The following is a 16387-nucleotide window of genomic DNA, read 5'->3' as shown; positions in this document are numbered from 1 at the left end:
TGTTTAACTGGTAAACTGAGGAACTGTGAAGTTAAAACTCTTCTGATGCCTTATGTGTGATTCTACTGTACCTGTAAGGATGTGGCATTTGGAAAACCAAATTGCATCGGCTAGAGACGCTTCAGTCATGTCCGACTCTGTGCGACCCCACAGACGGCAGCCCACCAGGCTCCCAGCGACGGGGGAGCCTAGAGGGCTGCTGTCTATGGGGTCGCACAGAGCCGGACGCGACTGAAGCGACTTAGCAGCAGCAGCAGCAGAGATACTATAAATGACATATATGCTGTCACCTACCAAACCTGTACCCACGGCAGACATCACTAATCAATCACCACTTCTTTTCTGAATGTAGCCTCACAATATATATTCACACAGTAAGGGGCAGCCTCTACTGATGGATCAGAGTTGGTTTGGAGAGCAAAACTATTTCTGACTTAGGCTGTTTACTAATTCAATTCACTGAGAGGCTGTAGAGTCGCCTAATAAATTAACCCCAAGAGGGGGTTAACTGCCCCCAGGAGGAGGCAAAAACTGAGAAGGAAGTAAGAGATTGCAGAGAAACCTCCCAGGCTAATTTTCCTCTCAAGTGCTCTCATGTCCCTGCAGAGGCCTGTACAACACAGCAGGTCAGAGCGTGGACCCTGCAGTCAGGCAGGCCTGGGTTCATGTCCTGGTTCTGTTAGTTCTAACTGTGTGGGACCTTGGTCTGTACTCTACTTGCCTCCCTGTGAAATGGGTATAATAATGATACCACCCTCCTACGGCTGTTGTAAGGATTAAATAAGAAAACACGTGTGAAGGGCTCTGCACAGGGTCCTGCCAGCTCTGATCCAGGCTGCACCTGAGTTGCTGCACACCAGAGTGGATGGATGCTTTTTGACAGCTGGCATCACTCTGACTGGCTGGTGCCATCATGATTGCTAAATATTTTTAATGTTACCCCTGGATTTTAGTATTAGTTTTATTTAAAGTGCTGGTTCCCTTATGGGAAATAACTTCAGAAATCTGAAGGTAAAATGGAAAAAGACTGTTTTTCAAACCAAAATAATGTTTCAGGAGAACTCCAGGTTCTTTTCTTGCTCAGTTCAGTTCAGTGGCTCAGTCGTGTCTGACTCTTTGCGACCCCATGGACTGCAGCACGCCAGGCTTTCCTGTCCATCACCGACTCCCGCAGCTTACTCAAACTCATGTCCATTGAGTCGGTGATGCCATCCAACCATCTCATCCTCTCTCATCCCCTTTTCTTCCTGCCTTCAATCTTTCCCAGCATCAGAGTCTTTTCCAGTGAGTCAGTTCTTCGCATCAGGTGGCCGAAGAATTAATGTCTCCCAGTTCTGAACTGAGTGGCAGTGACAATGACAATAATGAAAATAATTTTTCATTATTTATTATTTCATTATTTTAGGATATTTATTGAGAAGCACCTAACAAGAATGGTCTTATTTAATCCTCTCAACAACCCTGTGCAGAATAGAGGGTCACTATACCCATTTTATGGAAGTAGAAACTGAGGTTCAGATGGATAAAGTCTCTTTGTCCAAGATCACACAGTTGGTACAAAGCAGCAGAGCTACAATCTGACCCGGGCAATCTAACCCCAGCACCAAAGCCTTAATTGTTGTGTGTGTGACAATGGTCCTTTGCCTAGGAAGTAGATGCTAGACTCGGTGGACATCAGGGTTGTGCATTCACAGGACTCAGCCCAGTAATGCTGCTGGCCATTCCTCACGGGCTGGGGATATATGTTACCAAAGGTTCCAGGGGTGTTAGAACCAGGCCCTAGCCGACCACAGGGGCACCAGAGAAGATAGTCTTCCCTACAGATGGACAAAGCCTTCATTCTTCACTTCTGATCAATACAAAAATCCAACAAAAAGGGGCAGAAGTTGGCCTCAGAAGTTTGGGTACTTAACTAGTAAGCATTGTCTGCTTTACTACCAATATCAGAGATTCTACAGCTCATGGATTGGTCTAATAGGTTATAGAAAACATTTATTCTCCAACTCTTTAATAATTTCTGCTGCTGCTGCTGCTGCTAAGTCGCTTCTTTCGTGTCTGACTCTGTGCAACCCCATAGACAGCAGCCCACCAGGCTCTCCAGTCCCTGGGATTCTCCAGGCAGGAACATTGGAGTGGGTTGCCATTTCCTTCTCCAATGCATGAAATGTGAAAGTGAAGTCCCTTAATAATTTCTATCAGTTATTAATTGGTGGCTGTGTCCCCAGGTTGGGTGCTAACCATTTTCTAGATATCTCACTTGATCTTCACAAAAGTTCTGTAAGGAAGGTAGTCTTATTATTCTCTTAGATGAGGAAAGGAAGCTCAGGTAATCTAACTTGCCGAAAGTCACGCTGCTACTGAGTAGTGATGTTGGGATTGGAGCCCAGGCTTTTCTGACGCCACAGCTCGAGCTCCTAGCCCCTGGTTTCTGGATAGCAAACTCCAGCAGGGAGAGGCACAAAGGGAAAACTTGAGACAGGCGGCCAGAAAGCACTAAGCACAAGCTGGCCTCCGTGAGGCCGGGGGATCGTTCTCAGAGCAGAGCTTCCCACTAGCCTATGTGTCCTGCTCGACTGTCTCACACTCTCTTTCCCTCTGCTGGTGTGCTGGGCATCTCAATGGGAGACACACCACTTCTTCCATGAAGTGAGGCCTGTCCTATTCCAACACTATCATCTAAGAAGGGATGATGCAAACATTGAGCAGATGGGCTGCAGAACCTGAGGCCTCCATAGTCTCCCCAGGCTCAGACACTGCTAGGCAGGCAACCTGCCAGGACCGGGGGTTTTTCCAGGGGCTGGCTTACCTTGAAGGAGATCTCGTACTGCTCCCCTCCCCAGATCTCCAAGCCTGGGTCATACCCGCCTAGCTCCCAGAACCACTTCCGATCCACGGCGAACAGTCCACCGGCCATCACGGGAGACCTGCGGGAAGAAGGTGGTGTGAAGAGTGGATGTCCTGGCGGTGCGTATCCCGCTCTTGGATGCTGCTGTTTCCCCAGGGATGCCGTTTCTCACTGCTCCATCAACATAGCCCTCGTGTCCAGCAGGGAATCCAAAGCCCTTCTGAGTGCAGCCCCTGGCTTTCTTCCTTCTTCATAAATGCTATGTTTTAACCAGTGGACCCCAGATTCCTTCACATGGTTAACCCCTAAGAATACTTGTGGAATGGAATCATAGAGCTTTCCCTCTGTGGGCCTTGTAGCTCCATCATATTTCTATATATCTCCATGTCTCTCTCTATCTCCAGTTCTCCCACTGGTTAAATGGTCTGGATCAGGTCTTTCTAAGCCTGACTAGGCTATAGAATGCCTTAGAGAGATGAAAACACAGCTTCCTGGGGCTGACCCCAGACCTATACAACAATTTCTGGGGGATGGAGCTTAGGTTCTGTGTTTTTGGATGAGGTGATTTGATGATTCTTACTTTCCAAGCCCAGCATAGGCATGCTTTTCTGCTGAGAGTTTACAAAAGAAGCCACAGTCCTTGTCCTTACAGTTAAACTGGGATAAGATTCCTCTACTCATTCATTCACTCATTAGTTTATTCATCGAGTGCCAGCTGAGGAGCAGATGCTGGAAGAATCTGGAGGTAAATCAGGGTCAGGTTGCATCTGCAGGGGATGTCAGTGTAGCAGGGTGGTCACCTCAGGATGGGAAGGTGCAGAAGCCAGGCTGGGTGTTAACGAGGGCCTCCGGGAGGTACACCAGCACTACAGGAAAGGAGGGCGCCTCTGCCTACATATTTTGGGGGTGAGGAGAGAGGCTAGAGCAACAGTCAAGGAAAAGTGCTCAGAGGGGTGGCATTTGAAGTGGGTATGGACAAAGTGGAGCTGGGGGAGAGAAAGGAGGAAAAACCATGAATCCAGGAACTGAGATGGTCAGTCATGGGGTGTGGCCTCCCCCCAGTTCCCCTGGGACGGGCCACCAGCATTTACTGCATGAAAACCCCTCTGAGTGGTTGTGCTCATGTCTGGCTCCAACTTCAAACCCTCAAAAAAAAAAGAAAAAAAAGATAACTGGGTTTCCCAGGTGGCACCGTGGTAAAGAATCTGCCCGCCAATATAGGAGACACGGGTTCCATCCCTGGGTCAAGAAGATTCCCTGGAGAAGGAAATGGCAACCACTCCAGTATTCTTGTCTGGGAAATCCCATGGATGGAGGAGCCTGGCAGGCTACAGTCGATCGGCTCACAAAGAGTCAGACATGACTGAGCAACCTGGCATGCATGCACATAAAGAAAAACCATTCCAAGAGCAGCCTCCACAACCCTCCTGGCCTTGGGAACCACACGCTCAGGGAAGTGGACTGATTAGGAAAGCACTGAAGTGCCCCACCCGCCTCACCAGGCTTCCTACAGCGGACGGGCCTGGACAGCACAGGAGGGGACCCTCAGGAGGGATTCCCCAGATCCTTCTAGGGCTCGGATCTGCCCACTGCTGCACTGAACTAATTTATTACTAAAATGAATTTGTACCTCACGTTGACCTCATGAGGCCCTGTTATCATTACCCCATTTTATGCACACAGAAACCAGAGTACTGACAGGTGACGTGCTCAAGGCTCCACAGCTACCAAGCAGCACCTCTGGGATCTGAGCTTCCAATCTGTGCTGCAGCCACAACCCATGTGGCTACAATACACTGCTTCCTCTTGGGAAAGAATAATCCAGAAGTAGGCGATGAGTGAATAGGACTTGGGATCAGAAACAAGGAAACACTCACTCCAACTTCAGCTCTCCCTAACCTGTGGCGGGACCTGGGACAGAGAGTGTAACCCCACAACCCTGTGCTGCCCAGTATGGGGGCCACACATGGCTACTGACACTTGAAGTGTGGCCAGTCTGAACTGGGAGGTGCTGGCAGTGTGAGATACACACTGGAGTTCCCGGACTTAATATGAAGAAAAAGAACAGAAAAGATCTCATTAATAATTTCAAAGTGTTGGTCACAAGTTAAAATGAGAACATTTTAAACATACTGGGCTAAATAAAATGGAGTAGTAAAATGAATTTTATCTGCTTCTCCTTACCTTTTTTAAATGTGGCTTTGAGGACACTGAGAAGCACATATGTTGAGTTGCACTTTATCTCTCCAGGGCAGCACTGCCTTAACCTCTCTGAGCCCGTTTCCCCATCTACACAAGGACATACAGCTACTCTCCCTAGCTCACACTGCTGCTATAGTTTTGAAAGTATTCAGTCCTGTAGGAAAGTAAGGTGTTATTAGTGTCAGCTTTCTTCTGTCTTATGAAGGTTGTGGGGTTTGGGTTTTTCTGGCTGGAGCCGTAATGCCTGGAGGGGCAGAGAGTGGTTTTGACTCAGTGCTGGAGGGGCAGAGAGTGGTTTTGACTCAGTGCTTCATGGGAAATCAAACCTAAGACTGCACAAAAATATCATTTTGGGTGGATGCCAGCAGCAGGGGCCGTGGAAAAGGCAGGATATTAGCTGTGAGGCATTTTGGATGCTCAAGGGCTTCGCCTCCAGAGGGAGGCCTCTTCTCCAGCCTGGTCTGTTTCAACAATATTCTCCAGCCTGGCCGTATTCAACAGTAATAATTACAACAGTCCTGAGCGTCCAGTGGGTGCCACTCACCTCATCAACACTATCTCCAGCTCTCACAAAGCCCTATTACTAGCCCTCTTTTCACAAGGAGAAATTTGAGATTCAGAAATGCTCTATACTCTGCTCAAGGGCGTGTAGTTTGTAAGTGGATGAGCTGCCACCGAAGCCAGTGTCTTTCAAATATCATAACATGGCACTGTGCCTGTGGCGTGCCCACCTGCTGGGCACTGTAGGGAGGAGTGCAGAAAATGACCAGGATGTCTTTGTGGCCTACAGAAGAGAGACTTACGGAAGGAACCGGAGGGTACAAAGGATGGAGTGTCCCTTGGGAAGCATCTGGGCCAGTGGTGCTCAACTCTGTCCACGTGTCAGCATCACCCAGTAGCGGATGGCTGGATCCCCACCCAGAGACTCTGGTGTTACTGGACTCGGGACAGCCCGGGTGGTTGTGGTTCTTCTTCTTCTTCCTCTTTCTGGTCTTCTTCCTCCTCCTTTTTATAATTTGGATTTTTTAAAGATTTATTTATTTTATTTTTGTCTTCAATGTTTCCCAGCATCCAGGAGTTCTCTAGAGCAGCCTCTGGGAGCTGGAAAGGGCATGGGAATGGGTCCCTTCCTGGAGCATCTCAAGGAAACACGGCACAGCCGATGCTGTGATTTAGTCCAGGAGGACCCTTTCAGACTTCTGACCACCAGAACTTGAAGAGAATGAATCTGTGCTGTTTTGATGAACCAGTAAGCTGTGGTTAAGTTATTACTGCAGTGATAATTAGGAAACTGATCAGGAAACTAACCCAGCAGGCAAGGCTGGACTTGGGCTTCATGCCCAGGCACCTTCCCACACCTCTGGCAGGAGAGCTGGAGGGGCTCATGTGACAGCTGGGATGGTGAGCTGACTGACTCCCTCAGTCAGAAAGACCCTTCTGGAGCTCGGGGGACCAGAGAGGGACTGGGCTCTGTTTCAGGCTTAGCCACTAGCACACGGTGTGCCCAGGGAAGCCCCTCCCTGCCCTGGGGCCCGAGTCTCCTCTTCTGCAAGGGCTTGGAGCCCATGACCTGCTGGTTCCCTCCAGTGCTCACATTCCAGGATGTGATGCGTCCAGTCCAGTGCTCCCAGTCTTCCACTGGGGGACAAACTGTTACTTCCCTGATACTTCCAAGAGGCTGTAACTGATGGATGGGAAAGTTGGCTCCAGAGGCAGCCAGACCTGCACAGCATTAAGCCTTTGCCCCTTCACAGCTGTGGGACCTGGACAGCCCTGGTGTCGCCATGTGGAAAACACGGATGATACTTTTTACTACACATGGCTGTTGGGGTTAAAAGGATCAGTGTGTAGTGTGCTCAGCACTGCACCTGGCACTGAGAAAATGTGCGGTAAATGGTGGTGACTTGTGGTGCTGGAGAAGACTCTCGAGAGTCCCTTGGACTGCAAGAGATCAAACCAGTCAACCCTAAAGGAAATCAACTCTGAACCTTCATTGGAAGGACAGATGCTGGAGCTGAAACTCCAATATTTTGGCCACCTGATGCGAAGAGTCAATTCATTGGAATAGACTCTGATGCTGGGAAAGATTGAGGGCAGAAGGAGAAGGGGGTGACAGAAGATAAGATGGTTGGATGGCATCACCGACTCAATAGATATGAGTCTGAACAAACTCCGGGAGATGGTGAATGACAGGGAAGCCTGGTATGCTGCAGTCCACGGGGTTGCAGAGAGTCAGACACAGCTTAGCGACTGAACACCACCAACACGGTGGTGACGATGACAATGACAGCGGGGATGATGACGACCACAGCTGGGCGCTAGGCCTGCCACCCCCGCTGCCAGTCTTGGGGTAGGCAAAGAAGTGACCAGCTTGGTGGTCCATGAGCCAAAGCTCTGTGACACGCTGGGAGAGATTGTGCTTCTGGCTGGGGAGGTCTGCGTCACCTCCCTACACTGGACTTTTGGGGGAGGTGGCGATCCTGAGTTCTGCATGCATTAGGAGGGGTCCCTGGGGTCAGCCACTGGGACTGGCCTGGGTAACTCATACTTACTCAAATGGGTCGCTGGGGTCAGCTTTCTGCAGTTCTGGAGGGATGGGGATCCGCTTATAGTACATCTCCCAGTCAAAGGCGCCCCGCATGGCATCCCCCGCCTGCGTCTCGTACCGGAAGTCATCGTGGTCAATCACATCGATCATTGGGCACACGATGGTCTTGCGGTTCCGAGCAATGCGGTCTGAAGAAGCCAAGAGATGCCTGTTAGGGAGGCCAGATGGGAAAGCAGCTACGTGCATGATCCTGCTCTGCAACTTGTTCACATTTCTAACATGTTTCCTGGGTGATTTCTCTGAATACTTGAGTTTGAGACTCCACGAGGAAGAAAGGGTGCAAACTTTAGGTAAGATGGATCAGGGCTCCCAGCCCACCCTGCCATCCATGATGGGTTCTTGGGTCAGCAACATAAATAACATTCCGAGCCTCAGTGTGCTCCTCTGTGAAATGGGGAGAAGAGGCTCTGGTCGCAGGAGTACTGGATACAGTAACGTTTGAAGATATTTAGCACAGGTGCCCATAATGCTCAGCACTGTTACGGAAAGAGATTAATTTCTTTCTGGGAAGGACCCTGTTCTGGCCCTGCCAGGCTCCCCATTCTGATTCCTAACTTGACTTGTGGCCCAGCATCCAGGCACCCCAGCACTTACCCCTCCTGGCAGACTGCCTGTCCCTGAAGCTCCCCAACACCTCCTGGCTGCCATCAGAGAACAAATGGTCCTTGCGAGAGAGGCCAGTTCACCTTTCCCAACAGTCAGAACTACTGATGAGTGAGAGAACTATCCCATGAGCTCCTCAGGGCAAGCAAGGCATGGTGGACCTCGGCCATGCAGGAATTCTGCCTGTAAGGTGATCCAAGGTGGCAAGTGGGGGTCTTAACCTCAAAATGGCTCTAAGTCCCTTTCAAGCCAGAAAGATGCAGACTCTATAAAACTCACTGTTTGCCCTCTAGTGAGCCTTCTGCCAAGAAGCCCTGACTACAGCCAGCGACTGGGGCAGATGATCTGCTATGAGGCGCAAGTGGGCTGTGCTGGGCTGCCTTGCTGCTTAGGCCAGGGATCAAGTTCAAGGCTTGGAATGGGGAGTTTGGTAGGGTCAGGGTAGACTGGCAGCTGCCTAAGGCCCAGGCTTCATTCATTGAGTTATACAGTAGACTTTTCTTCCAGGAGGAAAAGTGGAAGTTTTGTCTTTTTCTAAACAGCAATACACAATCCATAGGTGGGTCATGAAATTGTATGTGTGTGTATTTGTAATGAAGAAAAAAGAACACTGAATCACTGAATATCAGGATATATTCTAGGTGATGACGGAAAGCACAGTTTTGGAAATATTTCAGTCATATTGCATCAGTGCGTGCATTTGTGTAATGGACTGACAGATCCCCAGTGTATTTCTAACTGTGGCACACGGTCATAAAAGTGAAAAATGGTGCTTTTGACACTGTGTCCCCATGAACAGATCTGGAACCAACAGTGTCAGAAGCACGCAGGGTATGTTTAAGTGTTCTCCCCCAACCTCCCAGGGCTGGCCTGCCCCAGGTCCACTGAATCAGGATCTCTTGGGGTGGAGCTTGGATCTGCCCTGTGGAAGGCTCCCTAGGAATTTTTAAGGAAGCTGAAGAATCTTCCTGGGGAAAGATCTAGGGAAGGGCCCTTTCTCCCTAACAGGGCTTCCCTGATAGCTCAGTTGGTAAAGAATCCACCTGCAATGCAGGAGACCCCGGTTCAATTCCTGGGTCTGGAAGATCCAGTGGAGAAGGGAAAAGCTACCCACTCTAGTATTCTTGGGCTTCCCTTGTAGCTCAGCTGGTTAAGAATCTGCCTACAATGCAGGAGACCTGGGTTCAATCCCTGGGTTGGGAAGCTCCCCTGGAGAAAGGAAATGCTATCCCCTTTAGTATTCTGGCCGGCAGAATTCCATGGACTGCATAGCCCATGGGGTCACTGCATAGCCCATGGGGTCGCAAAGAGTTGGAGATGACTGAGTGACTTTCACTTCCCTTCCTAATTCTTCATGGCTGTGCGAGGGACCTCCCTTTCAGGGAGGGTGTGGGTTGAGAAAACAAGGCTCTGCTGGATGCCGGCTCATTGCGGGAGGTGTGAGGTCAAGGTGGCGGCATCAGACAGGCAGCATTCCACGGTGCAGTCCTCACCTGGAGATAGGGTGCCCAGGTTCAAATCCTGGTGTTGCCACGTGTGAACAGTATAACCTTCGGAAAGGTTATCTGGTGCCTCTGAAACCCGGTTTCCTGGCTGACAGAACGGAGGAAGACAGCACCTACCGTGTAGGGTCTCTGTGAAGACCAAGCAGGATGATGGCCAAGAGGCTCAGCCTAGCAGGTGACCTCCTCTCTGCTGACATCCTCTGTGCCCAGGATTGCTGAGAGCAGCTCAGAAGCAGGAGCCTCATTCTTTCTGCCCTTCAGTTTTCCTACTTGCTCTATGTGGATAATAATGCCTGGCCTGTCTCCTTTACCATATAACTGTCACCTTCAAAAGCAGCCGTGGCCTAAAAAGATAAGGGACTTGCAAAGGCATGATGCTGCTGCTGATGGTGACAGAAATGAAGAAAATGATGATCAAAGTGTGGCTTCCTTTGGGGAAGGGAGGGCTAAATCCTTCTCAGGCTCAGAAATGCCTACTCTCCAAAGACGGCAGTGCATGTTTATGGCTTCAGACACAAAAGCCAAGGTGGGCTATATCAGCTGTTCATATTAGCAGGGACAGACTTTTACAAATACACCACTGGTTCACATTTCTATTGGAAAAAGGAAAAAAAAAAGGAAGAATATTTCTTCCATGTATGCCTGTAGATTATGAAAATTACCCCCATATATTTCCATAGAAACAGAGTTAAGGCTATTTAGACCACAAGCTCAGCATCATGCCTACCACTTCATTCTCTTTATGAGTCACTGAATGACCCACCAAATGGGATGTTCCTTCAAGACTATAAATTAGGGTATTTAGAATGAGTTTTTTTCTTTCTTTTTTGTTCTCTTTCAGTCATGAGAGGCCGATCTAGACCTCTGGGTTTAATGAAATAAAGAGTTTTTCAGAAAAATCTGGGTTATGTCTTAACCCAGTAGGATCCTGGACCCTTGGGGCCAGAAGCATATAATCTCATACTAAAGTTTCATGTTGATCTGTGTTAGGAAACAAGTATGCTGGGTTATCCCATTAATCTGTGTAGGATTTGCTTTCTGTCCTCACTTCTGAACGGGGGTCTAACTAGCGCTCCCTGAAGTGTAGTCCCTGGACCAGCAGCACTGGCATCACCCAGGGGTTGTCAGGAATGCAACTTCTCAGGCCCCACCCCGAACTCCCAAACCAACAACCCTGGAGCCAGGCCCAGCACTCTGTGTTTTACCAAATCTTGTAGGTGATTCTGATACATGCTCAAGCTTGCCCTAATCTTGAGTCCTCTTTGCTCTCTATGCTTTCTCTTATGGAGAACGTATCCCTCCATTTTTTTTCTTTTCCTTGTCTAGGCTGTCACAGAGCACTGGGTTGAGCTCCCTGTGTCACACAGTAATCCCCACTGGCTGTCTGTGTTGCCTATGGGAGGGTGTAGGTGTCAAGGCTGCTCTCTGCATTCGTCCCGCCCTCTCCCTCGCCCACTGCGTCCACAAGTCTTGTGTATGTCTGCGTCTCTGCTGCTGCCCTGCAAATTAATTTTATTTATTTATTTGGCTGCACCTGGTTTTAGTTGTTGCATGCAGGACTTGGCACACAGGATCTTTTAATTTCAGCATATGGGATCTAGTTCCTTGACTTGGGCAGGGATCGAACCCGGGTCTCTTGCATTGGGAGTATAAAGGCCTTAGCCACTGAACCACCAGGGAAATCCCATACTCACCTATTTTTGAGGCTTTCACTTTTCTCTCTGGACTGACAGATGTTCCCCAATCTGCCTCTATCCCTGTTCCTCACCTGACCACCAGCCCCACTAGGGGATTTCCTCTTCAGCATCTACCTGTTAGCAGCAGCTCACTGCCTTCCTCAAAGCTCAGTACCTCTAGATTCAGACCTGGTTCTTCAACCAGCTATGAGGCACCTCACTGCCTGGCAGCCTGGCTTCAGGTCTCCCTCCTGCCCACAAAGTTGTATGAATGGACTCCTGGATCACGCTGCCCTCTGTCTGGACTCCTTCCCTGACAGCTGTCAGAAACTCCCCGAGGAGCAAATGAACTTAGGCAGACAGTGTGGAATCCTGAAAGAGGATACACTTTGGAGTCAGATAGACGGGGACTTTGACACTTTTTGCCCAAGGGAACTAGCGAGTCATTCATTATCTCAGAACTTCAGTCTCTTCTAATATAAAAAGGGGACACTTTTGATCTGGCGTGGTTTTGTGAGGCCTGGAGATCATGCTTACAGCTTTCTTGGCTCATAGTAGCAACGCAATGAACAACCACTGTTCTGAGTTGATTTGATGATGTCCCTTACATCATCACATCAAGATGCCTACTGCTAAGATTTAGTTCTTAGCAGTAGGCAGTCTTGGCTTGCTTTCCAGTAACACCTGAAGTAACCTGGGAGAAGCAGTCATATCACTAACACTAACGTGCTTTATGACTCTGGGAAAGTCACTTCCCCTCTCAAAGTTCCAGCTTCCTCCTCTGTAAAATGAAGGGGCAGGACTGCATGGATTCGTAAGGTCACTTTGAGCACCCCTGAATATCTGACACCCTTGTGGCACCTGGCACAGTGCTGGGTGCATCTCAGGCAGGCAAGGGAAGCCCTGTAGGTGACTCCCTGCAGAAGGTGGGGCCGGTGGCCACTGGTGCACTCCAGGCCGCCTACTTCACCTTGCGAGCCTCCCTTACCGAGCAAGGGGGGGAGCCAGTTGACATTGGCTTCACAGTGTGAGTCCAAGAATGTGATGACATCCCCAGTTGCAGCTGAGGCTCCCAGCATTCGGGTCCTGATCAGTCCTTCCCGTTTCTTGGTTCGGAGAATCCTCACGCTGGGGAAAAGGGCCATGTAGTCTTCAAGTGGTTTCTTCAGGTGTTCTGCAAGACAGAGAGTAGAGATAAGATGGACAGGTGGGTAAGAACAATTGCTGAGTAATCGTTCTTGTGACCCCTTCTTTACAGTTTAGACAGATTTCTGGTACACTGTCTTATTGGGTCTCTCAGATGGGGCCAACAAGGGCAGGAAGCACCACCTGTGTACCGCAAAGGGGGCGGGGGCTGAAGTTTAAAGAGGGCCAGTGCTAGTGCCAGAGTTGCAACACAGAGAGAACTTCTGTATGACAGAGTTGGCAGCTGTGATTTATGTCTGGCTTGGACCCATTCGCTCATTTTTCTGGCAACAACACTGATTCTTTTTTGGGTGAAACTACCTTTTCCCTCCCATTCTCAGTCCTCCAGACTTGGGTGGGTTTGGCCTCATCTCCTAGTTCCCAGGGGGAGGAGCGTGTGGCTTGCGCCTGGCCAATCAGGGCATTCCATTCCCTTGGCCACAGTGACTGGTTCAGGGATGGACATGTGACCTGAGTTGGTCCAAACAATGAATCCTGAGAATTTTTTTTTTTCAGAACTATTGAACAATGAGGCCCGTTTTTCTTACTAGAGTTACTAGGTTGGTTGGCTTTAAGTCTGGAGCTGCTCCTGACATCTTTAGCAAAATGAGGTGATGAGAGATGCTGGGAGGATCTGCTGAGACTGAAGTCAACAAGTAAAAAGACAGTGAAGAGATGAAGAGAGACATTATCCTGATAACATTTTGATTCTCCAGATCGTCCTGTGCCTGAAGCAGACAGACTCCGAGTTGTTCTTATTACATATGACAACCAATTCCTCTTTTTGCTTATTCTAATGTAGGCTGGCTTCTGGCCCATGCCTGGAAAAGCTGTTATAAATAAATCTCAAAGACATTCTCTTTCTACTCAAAATGCCAGCTTTAACATTAGTGTCTCTTGATTTTAACCAGGGTTAGGCCCCTTTATGAAAACTAGTATGCTATAAAAAACCTATAGTTTATATCATATTTAATGGTAAAATATTGAATGCTTTGCTCTTGTGATCAGGAGAAAGGCTTTCCATTTTCTTTCTACTTTAGCACTATTCTAGAATTCCTAGTCAGCGCAATTGGTAAGACAAAGAAAAGGCATAAAGATTGGAAAGACTATAGATGAAATGATTGCTTACGCAGAAAATCTTCAGAAATCTACAAAAAACTAGAACAGGTAAACTTAGAAAGATTTCAGGACATAGATTAGCATTTAAAAATCAACTGTATTTCTACAGGCTAGCAAATAAGAAAGCAATTTGAAAATTCAATTAAAATGGTAAAAATACCACTTAAAATTTAACAAAGTAAGTACAAACTGTATACTCTGAAAACTACAAAACATTGTTGAAAGAAATGAACAATCAAAATAAATGGAAAGATAGTCAATGTTCATGGATCAGATGACCTAATATTGTTAAAATGGCAACACCTCCTACGTTGATCTATAAATTCAATGTGATCAAAACCCACAGCTGGCTTCTTTGTAGAAACTGACAACTGACAAGCTGATACAACAATTTATGGAAATGCAAGGGATCAAGGAATCCAGCACAGCTAAGAATCTATTGATTACTTGAACATTCACAGCAACATTGTTCACAACAGCCAAATGGCGACAATAACCCAAATTTCCATTATTTCACAGATAGGTAAACAAAGATGGGATATATCCATATAACAAGAAATGAAGTGCTGATACATGCCACAATGTGCATGAACCTAGAAATCATTATATTAAGTAAAGGAGGCCAGACACAAAAGATTGCATATTACAGCATTCCACTCGTACGAAATTCCAGATTAGGTAAATCCAGACCTGGAAAGCAGATCAGTGATTACCGTGAACTGGAGTGGAGGGGAATGAGGAGTGACTACTTAATAAGTATGGGGTTTCCTTTGGGGGGATGACAAAAATATTTTGAAACTAGATAAAGGTGATGGTTGCACAACATTATGAACATGCTAAATGTCAACGAATCATGTACTTTACCATGAATATTATATATTTTAACATGGTTAACCTTATGTCATGTGGATTTTACAGCAATTCTTTAAAAGGGGCAAAGGATATGAATAGGCACTTCTCGAAAAAAGATACAGAAATGGCCAAACACATGAAAAGATGCTCAACATCATTAGTCACCACGGAAATACAGATCAAAATCTTAATGAAATACTATTAATACTTCACATCCACTAGGATGGCTATGATGAAAAAGGAACATAATAACAAGTATTGACAAGGATGTAGAGAAATAAGAATTCTCATATACTGTCGATGGGAGTGTAATAAAATGGTGCAGCCACTTTGGAAAACGGTCTGGCAGTTCCTCCAACAATTGAACACAGTTACCATATAATCCAGCAATTCTACTTCTAGGTGTATTTCCAAGAGAAATGAAAATATATATTGGACCTTCCTGGTGGCCCGATGGTTAAGAATCACCTGCCGAGGCAGGGGCATGGATTTGACCCCTGGTCCAGGAAGATTTCATAAGCCATGGAGTAACTAAGCCCATGTGCCACAACTACTGAAGCCTGTGTGCCCTAGAGCCTGTGCTGCACCACAAGAGAAGCCACCGCAATGAGAAGCTCATGCACTGCAACTAGGGAGCAGATCTTGCTCACCGCAACTAGAGAAAGCCCCAGTGCTGCAATGAAGACCCAGCGCAGCCAAAAACAAATAAATAATGAAAAACAAAAAAACCAAAACATATATATCCACATGAAAAGTCGTACACTAATGTTCATAGCAGCAACATTCATAATACCCCCAAAGTGAAAATCAAATCATCCAAATACACATCAACTGAAGAACAGATAAATCAAATGCAGTATATCCACTCAGGGAAAATACTATTCAGCAATAAAGAAGACTGAGCTATGGCAATGATATGAATGAGCCTTAAAAAAGAGGATGCTGGATCAAGAAAGTCAGACAATCTTGCTCTGAATTCACTCCACCAGGGCTTAGAGCTGGGCAGGTCCCCCTGATTTAGGGGATGTGGCCAGATCACCTGTGAGCTGACTGTAAATACAGTTGCCTAGATCCTCCCTGTGATCTGGGAGACTGAAGGCAGCATCAGGATCTTTGGTTTTACTTGACCCTCAGATAATTTTGATGCACAGCCAGCCTAGAGAGCACTGGAGTAGTTCAGTCTCCTTATTTTATAGACATAAATTAAGTCCAGAGAGGGGAAGGTGCCACAGTTAACAGTAAAGCCAGGGCCCCTTAACTGCTTGATCCAAAACCCTCTGAACCTTTGATTTTTCTAACCCTGTATAAAAATGAACAGTTTTCACTGGGAAAGCAAATTATGATTTCCGAAGAAGCTTCACATATTTTATCTCCCTTGATTCATAAACTCGTACTCTGCATCAATGCTGTGAAAGTGCTGCACTCAGTATGCCAGCAAATTTGGAAAACTCAGCAGTGGACTGGAAAAGGTCAGTTTTCATTCCAATCCCAAAGAAAGGCAATGCCAAAGAAGCTCAGACTACCGCAAAATTGCACTCATCTCACACACTAGTAAAGTAATGCTCAAAATTCTCCAAGCCCAGGCTTCAGCAATATGTGAACCATGAAATTCCAGATGTCCAAGCTAGTTTTAGAAAAGGCAGAGGAACCAGAGATCAAACTGCCAACATCTGCTGGATCATGGAAAAAGCAAGAGAGTTCCAGAAAAACATCTATTTCTGCTTTATTGACTATGCCAAAGCCTTTGACTGTGTGGATCATAATAAACTGTGGAAAATTCTTCAAGAGATGG

The 16387-nt window shown here is 47.3% G+C and overlaps 1 protein-coding gene across 1 annotated transcript in view; it reads right to left on the bottom strand.

Annotated features, from left to right (window-relative positions):
* Positions 1-16387, bottom strand: part of GALNT10 (polypeptide N-acetylgalactosaminyltransferase 10) — a 230686-nt gene that overhangs the window by 33585 nt on the left and 180714 nt on the right. The window contains exons 5-7 of the mRNA XM_069589994.1: positions 12428-12613; positions 7600-7783; positions 2807-2924 (exon numbers count right to left, since the gene is read on the bottom strand). Of these exons, the coding sequence (XP_069446095.1) occupies positions 2807-2924; positions 7600-7783; positions 12428-12613 (488 nt within the window). The remainder of the gene's footprint in view (positions 1-2806; positions 2925-7599; positions 7784-12427; positions 12614-16387) is intronic.

This window comes from Ovis canadensis, chromosome 5 (genome assembly GCF_042477335.2).
Source record: "Ovis canadensis isolate MfBH-ARS-UI-01 breed Bighorn chromosome 5, ARS-UI_OviCan_v2, whole genome shotgun sequence".
Taxonomy (NCBI): domain Eukaryota; kingdom Metazoa; phylum Chordata; class Mammalia; order Artiodactyla; family Bovidae; genus Ovis; species Ovis canadensis.
This window is presented reverse-complemented; position numbering and strand designations above follow the sequence as displayed.